The 18,484-nt window shown below is 53.8% G+C and overlaps 2 protein-coding genes across 3 annotated transcripts; one reads left to right on the plus strand and one right to left on the minus strand.

Moving 5' to 3' along the window:
* The first annotated feature begins 60 nt into the window (after positions 1–60).
* On the plus strand, positions 61–5,744 carry DAPK3 (death associated protein kinase 3). Of its 2 annotated transcripts, none has more exons than XM_066566558.1 (9): positions 61–130; positions 863–1,008; positions 2,102–2,462; positions 2,952–3,081; positions 3,237–3,285; positions 3,428–3,454; positions 3,539–3,706; positions 4,134–4,179; positions 4,318–5,744. In XM_066566558.1, exons 2-9 carry the CDS (start codon positions 947–949, stop codon positions 4,858–4,860), a joined length of 1,386 nt encoding a protein of 461 aa, XP_066422655.1. In that variant the 5' UTR covers positions 61–130; positions 863–946; the 3' UTR covers positions 4,861–5,744. The 2 variants fall into 2 exon arrangements, with proteins under 2 accessions (XP_066422655.1, XP_066422656.1); XM_066566559.1 differs by having other exon boundaries at positions 3,554–3,706.
* Positions 5,745–7,983: 2,239 nt separating this feature from the next.
* NMRK2 (nicotinamide riboside kinase 2) lies at positions 7,984–14,449 on the minus strand. Its single transcript, XM_066566311.1, has 8 exons — positions 14,282–14,449; positions 12,443–12,533; positions 11,288–11,336; positions 10,922–11,093; positions 10,028–10,099; positions 8,966–9,072; positions 8,470–8,555; positions 7,984–8,377 (listed from the first exon to the last, which is right to left on the minus strand). Exons 1-7 carry the CDS (start codon positions 14,305–14,307, stop codon positions 8,470–8,472), a joined length of 603 nt encoding a protein of 200 aa, XP_066422408.1. The 5' UTR covers positions 14,308–14,449; the 3' UTR covers positions 7,984–8,377.
* Between the last annotated feature and the right edge of the window lie 4,035 nt (positions 14,450–18,484).

The following is an 18,484-nucleotide window of genomic DNA, read 5'->3' on the forward strand; positions in this document are numbered from 1 at the left end:
GAGCTTGGATGCATGAGGATGCCGCGACGTGGGCAGGGCTTCATGCGGAGGTGGGCGTGGTTTGTGCGGGAGGGGGCGGGGCCTGCTGTGCTGGAATGTGGCGGCGACGACGCGGGCGGCGGCGGCCCAGGTTGGGAACGGGGGCCGGTGCTGCTGAGGGGTCCGTGAGGGGCGGTGTGGGACCGGGAGGGGGACGGGAGGGGCTGTGCGGGTGGGAGAGGGGTGATGGAGGGAGGCTGCGTGGCGTGGGGAGAGAGGGATGGCGCGGGGAGCGGTGTGCGGGGGTTGTGAGGCCTGTGGGGTGGGGTGGGGAAGGAACGGGAGGAATGGGGGGGGCTGTGGGTGTGGGGGCTGTGGGGCTGGGAGGTGCTGCGGATCGGGAAAGGGGTGGAGAGGGATTGGGGGGAGCTGTGGGATAGGGAGGGGCAGTGTGGGATCGGGTTGGGAGGGGCCGTGGGGCTGGAAAAGGAAGGGTAGGGATTGGGATGGGGAGGGATTGGGGGGCCGTGGGTGTGAGAGGGGCTCTGGGGAATTGGGGTGGGGAGGGGCTGTGGGGCAGGAAGGGGATGAGGAGACGGGGTGGACGGCGGGTGTGGGCCTGTGGAGCAGGGAGAGGCTGTGGCCCCCTTCCCTTCTCTGTCCCCTGGGTTTTGGGGTGTGGTGAGACCGGGGGGCATCCCCGGGATGAGCCCGTGGTGCTGCCGCACGGCACCGCCCGGCCCGGGGCTGCGCATCCCCCGGGGACCCGGGATCGCTGTGCTGGGTGTCGGTGTGATCTCCCGGGACACAGCCCCCCTGTTCCCGGTGCCCTGGGTGTCGGTGTGAGCTCCCGGGACACAGCCCCCCTATCCCGGTGCCACAGGTGCTGATCCCCGGCTGCTCCCCGCTCCTGACATCCAGCGCTGGCAGCGGCGGGGCGGTTCCCGCTCCGGAGGGCCCCGCAGCCATGTCCACCTTCCGCCAGGAGAGCGTGGAGGACTTCTATGAGATGGGAGAGGAGCTGGGCAGGTGAGGCTGGTCCCGCTGCCTTCTCGGGGGGCTTCCATGGCTGCAGCCCTGCCGGGAGCTTCGCTGGATCCGGCTGCTGCATCCCCCGCGGTGTCCCTGCGCCCCCTCTGTGCGCGGTCAGGCACCTCTGGCAGATAGAGATTTCTTTAAAAAGCGTTAATTAACGTTGTTCCCGGTGGAGCTCCCGTCCGGGGCTGGCGGCTTCCGGCCCTCCTCGCCTGGCCCGGCGCCTGTGGGAAGGATCCAGGGTGACTCAGAGCCCGCAGATGGGATTTAATCAGCCGGGATGCAGAGGCGGCGCTGGGGGAGCCGCCTCGGGATCCTCCAGCGCTGCCCCGGCTGCACCAGCCCCGCGCCGTGGCCCCTCCTCGGGCACTTGGGCAGCAAAAGCGTTTTGGGTCACTTAAGTGGTTTTTTTTTTTCAAGCAGAGGAACTTCCAGGAGTTGCTGCAGGTTCTTTTGCCTCTCTGTGGCTGGGGTTGTTTGTGAGCCGTGGGGAGGGATGCGGTGGCCATGGCTGGACCCACTCTGCCCTCCAGGGCTGTGTGTGTCCCTGGCCACGATGCAGGGCTGTATAAAGGTATAAAATAGTCTCCCTGGCATGATTCAGGGATGGATAAAGGTGTAAAGGAGTCTCCCTTGCCATGATTCAGGGATGGATAAAGGTGTAAAGGAGTCTCCCTGGCCATGGTTCAGGGATGGATAAAGGAGTCTCCCTTGCCACGATTCAGGGATGGATAAAGTCGTAAAGGAGTCTCAGGTCCAGGTGCAGTCACTCTGATTTCCGACATTTCCCCTCCACCTGCCTTCTCCATCAGGGCTTTGGGGTCTCCTGGGACCACTGGGCTCTGGGGTTTGCTCCTGGGGGCTCCTGCCTGGGAAGGAGGAGGGCATCTCCCACCCTGGCTGATCACAGCAGCACCTGAACAACCCAGGGAGGATCGGCAGCTGCCACATTCCTGGCAGGAATTTGCCAGAGCCCGGGAGCGGGTGGGCATCCCCAGATCTCAGCTCATGGCGGGGAAGGCTCATCCTGCAGTGCCCTCCGTGGAGCTGTGGCAGGCAGGACGTGCTGTGCTCCCTCCCCCTGCAGCGGGCAGTTCGCCATCGTCAGGAAGTGCCGGGAGAGGAAGACGGGGCTGGAGTACGCGGCCAAGTTCATCAAGAAGCGGCGGCTGTCGTCGAGCCGCAGGGGCGTGAGCCGCGAGGAGATCGAGCGCGAGGTGGACATCCTGCGCGAGATCCAGCACCCCAACATCATCACCCTGCACGACATCTTCGAGAACAAGACCGACGTGGTGCTCATCCTGGAGCTGGTGTCCGGCGGGGAGCTCTTCGACTTCCTGGCCGAGAAGGAGTCGCTGACGGAGGAGGAGGCCACGCAGTTCCTCAAGCAGATCCTGGACGGGGTGCACTACCTGCACTCCAAGCGCATCGCCCACTTCGACCTGAAGGTGAGCTCTGGGAGCTGCAGGCACCCTGTGTTCAGCACTGGGAGCAGGGATGAGCCCCCAGATGGGCTCTGGGAGCTGCAGGCACCCTGTGTTCAGCACTGGGAGCAGGGATGAGCCCCCAGATGGGCTCTGGGAGCTGCAGGCACCCTGTGTTCAGCACTGGGAGCAGGGATGAGCCCTCAGATGGGCTCTGGGAGCTGCAGACACCCTGTGTTCAGCACTGGGAGCAGGGATGAGCCCCCAGATGGGCTCTGGGAGCTGCACACACCCTGTGTTCAGCACTGGGAGCAGGGATGAGCCCAGCTCCCAGGTGAGGTGTGGAAATCAGTGCTAGGGAGTGGGGGTCAGTGCACTCCTGCAGAGCAGTGGGGCTGGAGCTTGGGATCTCTCCCAGCTTGAGGCACTCATCCTCCCCTCTGGAATGAGGAGCCCAGGGCAGCTTCCCCAGGCTGCTGTGTAGGGACAGACCCAGCTCCTCTCCCCCCACAGCCAGAGAACATCATGCTGCTGGACAAGAACGTGCCAAACCCTCGCATCAAACTCATCGACTTTGGGATCGCCCACAAGATTGAGGCTGGGAATGAGTTCAAGAATATCTTTGGGACCCCAGAGTTTGTAGGTGGGCATTCCTGAGGGCTCCTTGGGGTACTGAAAGCTTTGGATTAATCCTGGAGAGACACCCAGCACTCGGGTGCTGCTGCTGCCAGGATGTGTCCATGGGGCCAGGCTTCCTTCCCCCACAATAAATCCATTTTCTTCCCTTTCCTCCTAAAGCCCCAGAAATTGTGAACTACGAGCCCCTGGGGCTGGAGGCCGACATGTGGTGAGTGATTCCCCTCCCGAGCCCCTTCCATGGCTCCAGCAGCCAATCCCCTCGTGCTGCTGGATCTGCCCTCCTGCCAAAAGCTCTGTGTGGCTTCATCCTCCTCCGTGTGGCTTCATCCTCCTCTCCCTCTCTCTTCCAGGAGCATCGGGGTCATCACCTACATCCTGTGAGTATGAGGCAGCTCTGGAGGGAACAGGGCTGCAGGATGAGCCCCCCACCTCGGGCTGGAGCCTTTTTGGGGTGTCCCAAGCCACTCTCTCCTCAGGCTGAGCGGAGCCTCCCCGTTCCTGGGGGAGACGAAGCAGGAGACGCTGACCAACATCTCCGCTGTCAACTACGACTTCGATGAGGAATATTTCAGCAACACCAGTGAGCTGGCCAAGGACTTCATCCGCCGCCTGCTGGTCAAGGACCCCAAGTAAGGGACAGGGAGCACAGCTGGGCTTCCTCTGGGAGAGGGGACAGTCCCCCCTGCCCACCCTGCTGTGCACAGGCAGCTCCTCTCTCCTGCCTGCGCCAGGGTGGGGTGAGTTCTGGGACCACCCCAAGGGTGCAGTAGCTCCACTGGGGTTTGGGAGGGTTTGAGCCGGGCCCCCAGGGCTCAGGGTTTGGGAAGGAGCAGTGGGGACAGGAGGTTCCCACAGCATCCTCTGCCTGTGCTTCCCTTGGGAGGCAGTTTGAGGGGTTGGGGGCTGGACACAGCTCCTGCCTGGGGGGGCCCTGAGTGCAGCAAGGCTCAGCCTGACCCCAAAGGCAATCACAGGATCCAAGCTGCTTTTCCAGGGCTGTAAGAGGGAAAGAGGAGCAGAGCCTCTGCCCTGATCCCAGCCTTGCTGTGTTTGCAGGAAGCGAATGACCATCGCCCAGAGCCTGGAGCACCCTTGGATTAAGGTGAGAAGTGAAAGAATCGGCCCTTTTTGGGTGCCTGACCCCCGAGGCCGGGGCTCTGCTGCTCCCCCAGCCCTGTGGGGGCCGGTTTGGTGTCACTGCCTGTGACACCTGCTGCAGCCACCACTGTCCCTGCCACAGGTGATCAAGAGGAGGAACGTCCGCAATGAGGACAGCTGCAAGAAGCCCGAGCGGCGCCGGCTGAAGACCACGCGCCTGAAGGAGTACACCATCAAATCCCACTCCAGCATGCCCCCCAACAACACCTACATCAACTTCGAGCGCTTCTCCAAGGTCATGGAGGAGGTGGCCGCGGCCGAGGAGAGCCTCCGAGAGCTGGAGAGGAACAAGAAGTCCTTCCAGGAGGACATCGAGGCGCTGCTGTCCATCTACGAGGAGAAGGAGTCGTGGTACAAAGAGGAGAACGAGAGCATCAGCCAGGACCTGCGGCAGATCCGGCAGGAGCTGCAGAAGACGGAGGCGCTGAAGAAGCAGGCGCAGGAGGAGACCAAGAGCGTGGTGCAGGCGGCCAACGGGCTCAAGCGGCGCTACCGCAAGCTGGAGAACCACTACGAGGCCCTGGCCAAGCAGGTGGCCTCGGAGATGAAGTTTGTGCAGGAGCTGGTGTGGTCCATCGAGCGCGAGAAGCTGCAGAGCAGCGAGGGCGACGGCAGCATCCGCTAACCCTGCTCACCCCCGGGGGCTCTGGTGTCCCTGCTCATCCCCGGGGGCTCCGCTGCTCCTCAGTGCCCCTGCTCATCCCCGGGGGCTCCGCTGCTCCCCGGTGCCCCTGCTCCTCCCTGGGGCCTCCGCTGCTCCTCAGTGCCCCTGCTCCTCCCTGGGGCCTCCGGTGCCCCTGCTCACCCCCAGGGACTCCACTGCTCCCCAGTGCCCCTACTCACCCCCGGGGCCTGCGGTGCTCCCCGGTGCCCCTGCTCACCCCCAGGGACTCCACTGCTCCCCAGTGCCCCTGCTCACCCCCGGGGGCTCCGCTGCTCCCCGGTGCCCCTGCTCCTCCCTGGGGCCTCCGGTGCCCCTGCTCACCCCCGGGGACTCCACTGCTCCCCAGTGCCCCTGCTCACCCCCAGGGGCTCCGCTGCTCCTCAGTGCCCCCACTCCTCCCTGGGGGCTCCGGTGCTCCCCAGTGCCCCTGCTCCTCCCTGGGGCCCCTGGTGCCCCAGCTCACCCCTGGCCTTGCCGGTGTGCAGGGGGTGCTTGTGCCTCCCTGGAGCCCCCACCTCGGGGGGCTGGGGCTGTGCCACTCCGGGGCTTCCCACGTGCAGCTCCTGCCTGGCTCGTGTCCCTGCCCTCCCTGGGATGTTTGTCCCCTCCTGTCACCCGGGTCCCCTGAGCTGCCCCAGTGCCCCGTGGAGGGGTTGGTGGGCAGGGCTCCCCTCTCACTGCAGCAGCAGCCACGCATGGGCTGGGACCAAGGACTGATCCCTGCGTGGCCTCACGCTCCGCAGGCCCCCCTGCACCCCACATTCCCCCCAGGCTGCTGCACCCCCTGTCCCCCTGTCCCAGCCCTGGCTCCCCCTTTTCCCACAATAAATAAAGGTTTCTGTGTAGTGGGGTGGCTGCCATGGTGGGACAGGGCTTGGGAGGGAGATAAGGATGTGCCCCGTGGTGACAGCTCCCCCAGTGTGCTCCCATCCAGAGGGACTTCCTTAATTTGGGGGAAGAATGCTTTTTATTCCTTATGAAACCCAGTGCTGGTAGGTGAGCTTGCTGTGGTGGGCGTGGAGGGAGGTCTGGGGGTGGTTTGTGGGGTGTTCCCAGCCTGGGGGAGCCCCCAGCTCCTCTTGCCTGAGATCCCTCACTCCTGGGGACAGGGGGAGCCAGGTCCCAAAGCGTTCTCACGTTCCAGAGAACACCAGAGCACGGAGCACGTTTCCCCCGGGAGCACCGCGGGCTTTCCGACTGCCTGGGGCCCCCTGGAGCCAAGATGCAGCAGAATTTGATCCGGGGGAAGCACCAGCCAAATGCCAGCGGGCGGCAGGCCAGGGTGGCTTCACCTCCAGCTCAGCTCCAGGCCCAGGGCGTTTGCTCCGTTTGGGGTTTATTTGTCACTCTTCTGTGTCCCCTGTGGCTCCCTGGGGACCAGGGGGGCTGTGCCCCATGGCCCTGTCCCTGCTGACGTTCCAGCAGGTGTAGGTTTCACCCCCCTGCGCGGGACACGTGGACCTGGGATAATTTGATCTGCCCTGGTGTTCCCTGCCAAGGCCCTTGGCTGCCGGGGGAGGTGGCGTGACCGGGGCTGTCCCAGTGTCCAGCACGGCCACCAGCCCTGGCCACGTGAGTGAGGGGACACCTGGGGGCACACGGTGTGGATCTGGCGCAGCCCCGGCTCTGCCTGCACAGGCAGGGGCTGAAGGGATGGATGGAAACCCTGCAGTGCCGGCTGTTCCCCAGCTGGCCAAAGGTCACATAGTGAGAAACATTTCCTGGATTCTCTTCCTGCCCGGGCTTTGGGTTTCACGCTCCCAAAAGGCTCTTGGAAGTCACCGGTCATTCACCCCGGCCCTGGAGCAGGCAGGGGGATCTCGCTCACGTGGATGCACGAAATTACACCAAAATAGCTCTAAAAAAGCAGAATTTGGGGTGTGATTCACGATGCCACAAGTCTCCTAATCCCGAGGCCTGCAGGAGTTCTGGAATGGGCTGTGCTGCCCCAGGGGCTTCCAGCACTGGGACGTTCCCAGGATGTTCTGCTCCAGCCCCCTCTTAGCAGCTGGAGCTGCCACCCCCCCTCTGTGGACAGAGACACCAAAATGCCTTTTTTAGGCTCCCATTTCTGCTTCCCAGAGCTTGGCAGGCGGTGGGAGCGAGGGCTTTTCCCTTATAAGTCTTCACAAGCCCCAAACGCTTTTGTGCGGCTCAAGCCAACCTGTGCAGGCACAGGGAAACCCCACGGCTGCAGCCCTGAGCTCTGGGCAGTGCTGCCCAGGGTGACAGGTCACAGTCCCTGCCCGGGGACAGTGCCAGCACGGTGGGGTGGGTGTCCCCAGATCCCTTTCTGGCCATGCCATCCCTGCCCAGCACAACTGGGAAAGCATCGGGGTGGGACGAGAGCAAGGAGATGGACCTGGCTCCCCTCGGGCTGCTGAAAGCCCCCCTGGGTGGGTTTCTGGGTTATTAACTTAAAAATTAACTAAAATTAAATTAATTAATTAAAAGCAGCTGCTTTTCCAGAGCAGTTCCTAATTCAGGCCCCAAAATCTTGGGAAGGGACCCCCCAGCCAAGTTATTTCAGTGCTGAGAGCTGCCCGTGCTCATCCCCCAGGCGCTGCATGGGGAGGCCCCGCACGCATTCAGGGATGGCACTGACCCCTCTCAGGCTGAAATCTGGATGCTGTTTTACCTTTCATGCCTGAAATGGCTCCTTGGGAAGCACAGTTCTCATTTCTCTTCAGGGATGGCACTGCCCTGTGACTGCCCCTCTCAATCTGAAATCTGGATGCTGTTTTACCTTTCATGCCTGAAATGGCTCCTCAGGAAGCACAGTTCTCATTTCTCTTCAGGGATGGCACTGACCCCTCTCAATCTGAAATCTGGATGCTGTTTTACCTTCATGCCTGAAATGGCTCCTCAGGAAGCACAGTTCTCGTTTCTAATTCCCTGAGAAATCCCCCCCCAGTTCACCTCATGGTTTAAATTCACAAACTGAGCCATTCCCACCTGGCTGGGGCCAGGTGAGCACCCAAACCCTCGCAGTGAAGGGAGGAGCTTTGAGGCCACCCAGGGCTGGAATCCCAAACAACCCATGAAAAAGGGGCTCTTGTGTTTTGGATGAGCTTCACACCCGTTTTTATTGCAATAAAGCTGAGTGATGAATTAAACCAGGTCCTCAGAAGGAGACTGAAGTGGATTTTTAGTGAGTTGATGATGTTACAAACAAGCCTTGCACGAAGCCTTTCTGTCTGCAGGAGCTCTCTTGTTTTCCCAGCACAGCTCTACTTGCTCTGCTATAAAAATGCCGTTTCCAGCTTCTCTGTAAGCCAGCGGAATATAAAATAATTAAAAAATAAACCCCACCAAGGCCATCCTGTCCATGTGGTGGGAATAAGTTATCCTCAGTTTTCAATTATATACAGAAGGGACTTGCCAAAGGGCAGTGGGAGGGGAGTTCACACAAATTCCCACTCCCACTTCCAAGTATTATTTACATCGCTGTACACGGATCTTCGGGATCCTCCCAACCCTGGAAAAGGAGGAAGGGAAAAAGGGTGAGATCCCAAACTGTGAAATTCCCCAGAACAATCCCTCATCCTCCACCCTCTGGATTTTAGTTACCTATGAGCAATTTAGGAGCTTGTTGTGAATATCTTCAAAGACTTGGTTGTAGAGTTCATCCCTGGACTTCAGGCCATCTAAATAAACTGGGAGAGAAAAGGAGTCAGGCTGGGCTTCCCATCAGGATAAGATTTTAAAGATTAGTTTTTAAATATTACATATTTTATTGACCCAAAGGACAACTTGGAAAAACAGAACCATCCTGAAAATACAGTGGCCTGTGAAATCCTTATCCATTATAAGGATTATAATTATAAATCCCTTCTTTTCCTTTTGGAGTTTTTTTGTCCCCTCTGAGTCCTTAAGAGTACAAAGCAAAAGGAATAAGTTCTTAGCTCTAAAACTGCCAGTACTTATCCAAAGTAGGCCAGGATTACAACTTGGGAGTAAAAATATCGCCCTGCATCATCACAGTGGAAGCTTCCTCCAATGAAATCACCCAACTCCTTAAATCCCAGTGCCAGGACTGAGGGATTTGTGTTTGGGGAACACTTACCCACATCCACCCCAGAGTCCTCCATCTCCTTCCTGTGTTTGAGGTACATGGGCCAGACGTGGCCGTCGAAGAGCCCCGGAGGGTCGGGCACGGTGTAATTCCGTGTGCTGGAACCACAGCACGGAGAAGGAGCGTCAGGGAGGGGTTAGGAAAAGAAACTCTCATGGAAAGGGTTGTGAGGGAGCAGCACAGGCTGCCCAGGCAGCGCTGGAGTGCCCATGGCTGTGGTCGGGCTCCTGGGGACGTGGTCAGTGGTGAGGGGTTTGTGGCTGGACTCCACCTCAGAGGGCTTCTCCAAGCACAGCCATTCCACGCTGACCACATCAAATCCCTTCCTCCCCTGCCGGGCAAACTTCCCACTCCAATCCAGCTCATGGCGCCAACGCATCCCAGAACTGTCAGTGTCCATCCCTGGCAGTGCCCAAGGCCAGCCTGGCGTGGTGGGAGGTGTCCTGGCCATGGCAGGGCTGGCACGAGATCACCTCTAAGGACCTCCCAACCCCAACCCCTCCATGACTCCATGAGATTATCTTTAAGGACCTTTAAGGTCCTTCCAACCCCAGCCCCTCCATGACTCCATGAGATCACCTTTAAGGACCTTTAAGGACCTTCCAACCCCAACCAACCCCATGATTCCATGAGATGATCTCTAAGGACCTTGCAACCCCAACCCCTCCATGACTCCATGAGATGATCTTTAAGGACCTTTAAGGTCCTTCCAACCCCAGCCCCTCCATGACTCCATGAGATCTCTTTAAGGACCTTCCAACCCCTCCATGATTCCATGAGATGACCTCCAAGGACCTTCCAACCCCAACCCCTCCATGACTCCATGAGATGACCTCCAAGGACCTCCCAACCCCAACCCCTCCATGATTTCATGAGACCACCTTTAAGGACCTTTAAGGACCTCCCAACCCCAACCCCTCCATGATTCCATGATATCACCTTCAAGGACCTTTAAGGTCCTCCCAGCCCCAGCCCCTGCACGGCTCCATGACCGAGCGCAGTGTGTGAAGGACAGGAGGGCAGGACTGGAGGCACACCCAGCCGTGTTCTCACCTCCTCCTCCTCTTGCACTCGTCGTAGGGCACTGCCAGGTAGTAGCGAAGGTCGAACAGCTCGATCAGAGGCCTGGGGAGGGGACAAGGACAGAACGTGGAGGTGTCACTTTGAATAACAGCAAATGGAATCACCCCAGACACCACAAAAATCTCTCTGCCTCTATGGGATTTGTGTCTGTTGAAGACAAGCCAAGGGTTTGTTAACTCAAAACCATGGGAAGCTTCTTTCTGAAGGCCAGAATGGCCCAAGCAGGGACTTTTCCCACCCAAACATCACCCACTGGTCCTGAGGGGGATCAGAGGGGATCCTGTGGAGGATCAGGCACGGGGCTGGGAACCCTGGCTCTTCCTAGATCACTCCAAAATCAGTTTGCAGCAAAATCTGGGACAGGGCAACTCCCCAGCTCACGTTCATGGAAGTGTCCAAGGCCAGGCTGGATGGGCTTTAAGGTCCCTCCCAAGCCCTTCTGGGATTCCAGGGTCCTCCACAAAACCCCAGGGAGGTGTCTGTGCCACTGAGCTCAGTGCAGGCAGTGTTAAGCAAGCACGGGACAGAATTCCTGTTCCTGAGCTCCAGCAGAGATTCCAGGCAGCGAATGGATCATTGCCTTGCTCTCACCAAGGTGGGGAGGGATGAGGGGGGAGCCTGCAAAAATCCTGCTCTGAAACTCCCCTGGAGTTCAAGGCTGTGCCCCAAATCGGAACCTTAAATTCACCTCACTTCTACATTTAGGAGTTAATTTTACATTTTTTTTTCAGCAGGAAAACTCTCTGGGGTGAGAATACAGAACAAGGCAGGAAGGGGAAATCAGTAAAAAGGAGTTTTTTAGCTCTGGCACGAGGGGTGTAAGGATCTCCCCTGGCAAACCACGAAGAGTTCTCCAAACCTTACTTGTAATTATAAAGCAGGAAGCCTTCAATGACCAATATATGGATATCTTGGGAGGCTGGCTCTCTAGAGCCAGGTGTGACATTCACCCCGTGCGAACGGGCAAACTTCACTGGGTTCTCAATCCAGGCCCGCACTGTGCTCACCAGTGCCTCCATATCCAGGGAATCCAGCACTGGTCAGGAGAAAGGGACACCATCAAACACCATCACACACCACGGGCTCCAAAGCAGAAAACAGATTGAGCTCGGTAAAGTTACAGTTACGGAAATTTACTGTTAAAGCTTTTAATAATGGAAAAAAAAAAAAAAAGAAATACTTAGGAAAAGAATATACATTACTGCATCCTATAGGGAACACTGCTCTTACCATCCCACTGCTTAAAGCCGTCTTCCCCGACTTCTATTTGATCTTGTGGCTGAAATATAGTGAGCAATAAAACATTGCTGCAGCCTCAGCGGGATCAGTTCCCTCCTGTGCCATCGGCACCCGGCCACTACTGCCACACAAACCACCCCTGGGCACTGCAGGGACATCCACACTCCCAGCCTGCCCCAACCCCACGAGCTCGGGGAAGCTGCCCTGGCTCACTCAGACCACTTGGGATAAAGATTTTTGTGTTAATCGCTCGTTTGTTTAATTGGCAAAGTACTACAGGGTGTTGGTTGTAAATCATACAGGAGCTTTAAAGTGCTGATACAGTTAAATAAGTGCTAGAATGTATGGTTTTTTTAAAGACTAGGTATTTGAACTCCTCTAATAAAAATGCAGGTGGGTACAGCAGCACTTTGGTTGCTCAGTTACTGCTTTCCTCGTGTTGGCATTCACTCAAAAGGGAAGTTACAGATTTTTATGGAAAATCAAACAGAATGCCTCCCCCAAGGGCTCCTGAGTGATCAAATCTGTGCAGCACAGACTGAGCACACGATGCTGGGGCTGGAGCACTTCATGCTTTGGGGATGACCCACAAGTGCTGCAAGTCCATTCCTGCATCTCTTGGACTTCCACGTGTGGTGGGGTCCAGGGATATCCTCATTCCCATGAAACCTGCAGGGTTTAGGAACACTGTACTCCCAGGCAGAAGGCAGTGAAGCTCTTCTGCATTAATCTCTGCAATATTTTAATTGGGTTCTGATACAGATCTATTAAAGTTCCCCCATAAAACCCCCTTTCTATATCTAAACCAGCATAGAGGTGCTTAAATGCTAAAGCATAATTTAGCAGTCTCATTCTTAATTTAATAAAATAACGTGGGAAATCCCAATATGGAGAAAATCATTCATGCAGAGCACAGTAAATAACCTCTGCCTGAATTCATTCACTAAATTTAAATCTGTTGTTAACACTTAAAGGCTCCTGTGGCATTTATAAAGGTCAGGAACTTCCCACCTGCCCAGTCATTTAAAAATCAAATATATATATATATATAAACCCCCACAAAACCAGAAAGCTTGTGACTCCTAAGCTGTCAAAACTGACTTGCCCTGCATGTACAATTAACGCTGCAAGGAAGAGGACACTCACCTTGAAGAAATCATCCTGATGGACCACGCAGCAGTTGGGGAGCGCCTTGACGAGCCTGTTGGTCAAGGTGGTTTTGCCACCATTGGTGACCCTGCAGGGAGCGGGGCGAGACAGAGGTGGAAGAATCGCATTAGAACCGGTCTGGGAGCCACGGGGACCCGCGGCGGGACAGACACCGCTGCAGGGGCCGAGCCCTGAGGGATCCGAACCCCGCCCGGCGGCGGAAGCCCCTGAGGGGACCCGGGAATTGACCCTGAGGGATCCGAACCTCGCCCGGCGGCGGGAGCCCCTGAGGGGACGGGAGCCCCTGAGGGGACCCCGGCATTGACCCTCGGGGTCCCCAACCCCTCCCGCGCCCCCCGTTTGAATTTCCCGCCCCTCCCGCGCCGCTCGCCGATTGGCTGCGACCACCACTCCCCCCAGCCCCGCCTTTTCCCCGGCTGCCGATTGGCTGTCACCGCCCGCCCGGTCCCGCCCCTTCCAGCGCCCCGCGCGCGCGCTCGGCCGCGTGTAAGGGCCCCTCCGGTTCCCGCGCGCGCGCAACGGCGGCGCTGAGGGGAGCGCGCGCGCGGGGCCGTCATGGCCGGTCCCTCACAACCACGGGGTTGCCATGGCCGGTCCCTCACAGCCCGGACCCCTGAGGGAGCGGGGCCGCCATGGCCGGTCCCTCACAACCACGGGGTTGCCATGGCCGGTCCCTCACAGCCCGGACCCCTGAGGGAACGGGGCCGCCATGGCCGGTCCCTCACAACCACGGGGTTGCCATGGCCGCTCCCTCACAGCCCGGACCCCTGAGGGAACGGGGCCGCCATGGCCGGTCCCTCACAACCACGGGGTTGCCATGGCCGCTCCCTCACAGCCCGGGCCCCTGAGGGAGCGGGGCCGCCATGGCCGGTCCCTCACAACCACGGGGCTGCCATGGCCGGTCCCTCACAACCGCGGCCCCGCTGCTCAAGATGGAGCGGCCTCGCTGCCCTCATACGCCCCATAACCCGTTTAATGTAAAAGCCCTGAATAACTTAACTATTCCTCCTTTTTTTTAATCCCGAGGCAGTATAAATCCCTCGGTCGCATATTATTAAAATATTATTCTAATAACCCATATTACTATTCACTGTTCCATTTCCGGAGCTCTCCCGCCGCACTCTCACACCCCGTCCTAGAACGAGCACACCTTAAATTCTGCTTTTTAAAATTAAAATCAATGCCCTTTATACACCACCACCCCATTTTATTAGAAACGGGATTTCCCCCCTCTTCGTCTTTCAGAGAAAATTTAAAAATAATTTTCTTGGTCTATCTGGCCTCTAAATTTACTTGAGTGTTTTTGCCATCTCAGCATCCCTCCTGTTAAAACTCTAAAAGGATAAATAAAACTGTGGATGAAAGTATCTCTAAAAATATATAAACGTGTAAGTATAAAATTTGTATTATAAATATGTATATAACACAAATAAGTATATAATATATATATATATATATAAATGTATATAGATATGTATGAAAGGATGTGCTGCCCTGCAAAACTCTGCTGAAGCAGCATCCATCCTTTAAATCCTATAAAGCATATAAAAGGACATATCAAATAAAAGTACGTCTAAAAGTATATATTAAGATATATATTAAAGAATATATAAAAGTGGATGTCTTTAAAGTGTGTCTTAAATACACCCTGCTGTATTTAAGCACCACGAATTAACACTCATCAAGTTGCATCATCTCTCAAATCCTATATCCCGAATACCCTCAAATATCTCAAATCCTACATCCCAGATAAATAACCCGCAAAACTTAAACCAGGAAAAACATAACATAAACCAGATTTTAGCAAGGACTTACCCTCCGATGCCTATAATATATTTCATTTTGCCGAGTCGCCTCTTCAGCCGGAATGTGGCGAGGGAGAGGGGGGGGGGAAAAAAAGCCGAAATTGGGAAGGCTGAAAGAACTTAAAGCGGAACAAAAACCTCGCTGTCCCCGTTCCTTTTTATCCCCCTAGCTCTGCTCTGCCTCCCCGAGCCTTTCATTGAGGAAAAGGCGCTTTTGGGGCGGATTTATAGGGCCGTGTCCCCGCCCCGGGCAGCCCTGTGACCGTCATGAGCCGCGATGTCACGTTCGGGGCCGGGCCGGCCAAGCCTCAATGTCACTTTTTGGGGGGGGTTCAACCCCTCAATGTCACATTTTGGGGGGGTTTAACCCCTCAATGTCACTTTTTGGGGGGGTTTAACCCCTCATTGTTACATTTGGGGGAGGCGGTTCCACTCCTCAATGTCACATTTTAAGGGAATGTCACGTTTTGAGGGGCTTCAACCCCTCAATGTCACATTTAGTGGGAGTTCAATCCCTCAATGTTACTTTTTTTGGGGGGGGTTCAACCCCTCAATGTCACTTTTTGGGGGGGTTTAACCCCTAAATGTCACTTTTTGGGGGGGTTCAACCCCTCAATGTCACTTTTTTTTGGGGGGGGGTTCAACCCCTCAATGTCACATTTAGTGGGGGTTCAACCCCTCAATGTCACATTTTGGGGCGGTTTAACCCCCCATTGTCACATTTATGGGGGGGTTATAAATGTTATAAATTATAAATGTCACATTTAGTGGGGGTTCAACCCCTCAATGTCACGTTTTGGGGGTGTTCATTCCCCCAATGTCACATTTTAGGGGAGTTTTAATCCCCTTCAATGTCACATTTTGAGGGGATTTAACCCCTCAATGTCACATTTAGTGAGGGTTCAACCCCTCAATATCACATTTTGGGGGGGTTCAACCCCTCAATATCACATTTTGGGGGGGTTTAACCCCACAGTGTCACATTTTAGGGGAATGTTACATTTGGGGGGGGGGTTCAACCCCTCAATGTCACATTTCGGACAGCTTCAACTCAATATTGTCACATTTTAGGGGGGTTTAACCCCTCAATGTCACATTTTGGGGGGGGTTCAACCCTTCAGCATTACATTTTGGGGGGATTTAGCCCCCCAGTGTTACATTTTGGGGGGGTTTCGACCCCTCAGTGTCACATTTTAGGGGGGTTTAACCCCCCCATGTCGCTTTTTGGGCAGTTTCAACCTGACCATGTCATATTTTAGAGGGTTTTAACCCCCAAATGTCCCATTTTGGGGGGGTCCAACCCACCCCCCTGTGTCACATTTTAGGGGCTTTTCCACCCACACTTCAGTCTCCCATTTTTGGGGTGTTCAACCCCACACTGCCCCAATTTAGGAGGATTTCATCCAACCCTTCAAGCCACACTTTGTGCTGTCCCAACCCTCTAATTCCACATTTTTTTTGGGGAGAGGAAAGGGAGGCTTCAACCCCTTAAAAAAATCCCATTTTTGTAGGAATTCCTCCCCACAAAGTCCCATTTTTGGGGGAATTTCAGCCCAGCCTGCAATGTCCCCTTTTTGGGGGGCTCGTGCCACCCCCGTGTCACACTCTGGCCCTGCACCTGTCCCTCTCCCTCGCTGGCCCCCTCGCCGTGGTGGCCAAAAATAACTTTTTGGCCAGCTCTTCCTTCTCCTAAATTAGTCATGGGGCAGGTGGAAATGTCACCCTGCCGCCAGCCCGGGGAGCCACAGAGGAAATGATTAAGTTGGGATTTTTCCCTTGCTCTCTCCCCTCCTTTATTCCCCAATTCCCCTCCTTTACTCCCCAATTCCCCAAAAATCTGATTATTTCAAACTCATCTAGGGGAGGAATTTTTTCTCTAAACTCCTGGAATAAAAGGAGGAATTACATTTACATTTTTAAATTTTTTTTTTTTTTTCCTTTTCAGTCCAGCTGTGTTCAGAGAAAGGAATGTGGAGTGAATCTTCCTGGAATGTCTCTTTACAAGGAATTTTTGGAGCAGTTTATTTGTTGTAAATAGACACAAATTCCTAAACTATTATCTCTCCAGAGAGCCTCCTCCTCCCCAGTTAACTCACATAAAATAAAGCTTTTTAAGGTAAGTTGACTCTGCACCTTGTGGAACCTGTGCTTTAATTTGAATTATTCCGGATATTTCTTAATTAGGGTTCTTGGAGCAATGTCAGGCTTTTCAACAATCTTTTTGGACGTTTATAATGTGCATTTTTAAATAATATCTTGCCTTGTTCTTCCTTTTTATAAAACCACAGAGTGGCAGGATTAAAAGGTCACTGTTAAAAATATTCAAGGTTCCTACAGTGAGCTGTAAAGGGACGGTAAAAAAATCAGTGGCACCAAATTTGGGTATTTGGGGTCCTCTTTGACATTTTACCTTGGGGGTCTTCAGCTTTTACAGTGTAAAATCCAAATATCCACGATTCCAAGGGAAGTTTCTGAAGGAAAACATTATATATATATATATATACACACATATATATGCATATATATATTTTTAATATTTTTCCTCAAATTCTGTTTGACACCATTAACTTTTATTCAGACTTGCTCCTGAGCTGTGTTTAAGTTTAAATTTTCTCTTTCAGGCATGAAGAAGGTTTGTGGCCTCAAACCTCCTTTGTCTGAGCCCAGCTGTGTCCGTTGAGCTGAACTAAAAATAAAAAAATGTTATTTTTCTCTTCAAAGCTGTTTCTGCTCCTCAGCCACCAGGACAAGGCCAAGCGCTAAAATGAGCTGCTCATGAATAAACATGAGCTGCAAATTAGGGAAATTTTAACTGTCAGAGGTCACGATTCTGTGGGTTTTACAGGGAAGATATTGAAGGCAAGAAAAGAAATCGGGTTTCAAGTAGAACCTGGTGAATTTATGGATGGGAATACAGCAAATGAGCTTTTCCAGTCTTAATTCCAGTGTTCCCCTTGTTCTTATTATTAGGGGAAATATTAATAAATAATAAATAATATTATTAAATAATAAATAGAAACAATAACATTATAGAAATATATTCTATAATATTATATAAAATAATGTATAATATAACATTATATGTGATATATACAATAATATATATTGTAGATATACTAAATAATCTATAATATATTATATAAAATATTGTGTATTATAGATTATATATTATATTGTAATATAGTATATAATCTGTATAATAAATAATATTATAATATATAATATGAATATTATAATAATATTGTTAAAGAATAAATATTGATAAGTAATTTGGTTGTTCCTTGCACTCTCACCATAAATTCCAGGGTAAAATTATAATTCCAGAGAAATCTGGAGCTTGGATTCCTGAGTTTGAGCAAACCCAGGGAAGCTGAAATTCCAGCCCTTGAAATTCCATCATCCCCTCAGCTGACAAAGGTAAAAAAATGATAAATTTTCCTCAAATTAGCTCCTACTCAAAATTTTTTATTGCTTTTCTCACCCATCTCCGAAGCAGGAAGTTGTCTGGGTCAAGAAACCCAACCCCAGGGATGATTTTACTGCACTTGACCTCATGAGAAGGGACAAAGAAACCAAAGAGGCTCCAAAATCGTGTCCAAGTTCCGAGGGGACACCGGACCCGGCCCCCTCTGCTCCAGTTCTCTTTGCTCTGCAGACCTGCTGATCCAAATACTTCTGGGGAATTCCAATCCAGTGGGTGAAATCTGTGCTTTTGAAACTTGTGCTTTTGAAATTCGTGTTTTTGAAATTTGGTCCCGGCTGGGTTTGCCTGCAGGGCCGTGGCTCGGGAATACAGGTGAGGATTTTACCCTTGGGGAAAAAGAAAAAATGAGATTTTGGCCCAAATTGTATCAGAGGAAACAATGGATTTTTGGTGTATCAAGAGAAACAATGGATTTTTGGTGTATCAAAAGAAAACAGGAATTTTTGGTGTATCAAAAGAAAACAGGAATTTTTACTGCTGGAAGCAGACAACAATCGGGGTGGGAGCAGCAGGATTGGATTGTTTGGGATCAGGGAATCAGAGCAGTGTCCCATTATCTCCACAAGGAATTTCAACATTCCCGTTTCTCCTGGGAATGGGAGGATTGAAGGACACGGCTGTGGCTGCTGCTCTTGGGGGTTTTTGAAGCTCAGTCCCCATTCCTGTCAGTGTAAAACTCATTTCTTCTCATCTGAAAGCTCATTTAAAAGCTCCTTTTCCTCACTGTAA

The sequence above is a fragment of the Molothrus aeneus genome, chromosome 27 (genome assembly GCF_037042795.1).
Source record: "Molothrus aeneus isolate 106 chromosome 27, BPBGC_Maene_1.0, whole genome shotgun sequence".
Lineage (NCBI taxonomy): Eukaryota > Metazoa > Chordata > Aves > Passeriformes > Icteridae > Molothrus > Molothrus aeneus.

Coding starts and splice junctions, on each gene's coding strand:
- DAPK3 (XM_066566558.1), top strand. CDS start 947: ATGTCCACCTTCCGCCAGGAGAGCGTGGAGGACTTCTATGAGATGGGA. Junction 3,286..3,427: donor GGGCTGGAGGCCGACATGTG/GTGAGTGATTCC, acceptor TCTCTCTTCCAG/GAGCATCGGGGTCATCACCT. Junction 3,707..4,133: donor CTGCTGGTCAAGGACCCCAA/GTAAGGGACAGG, acceptor CTGTGTTTGCAG/GAAGCGAATGACCATCGCCC.
- NMRK2 (XM_066566311.1), bottom strand. CDS start 14,307: ATGAAATATATTATAGGCATCGGAGG. Junction 12,534..14,281: donor TATATTATAGGCATCGGAGG/GTAAGTCCTTGC, acceptor CGCTCCCTGCAG/GGTCACCAATGGTGGCAAAA. Junction 9,073..10,027: donor GAGTGCAAGAGGAGGAGGAG/GTGAGAACACGG, acceptor CTGTGGTTCCAG/CACACGGAATTACACCGTGC.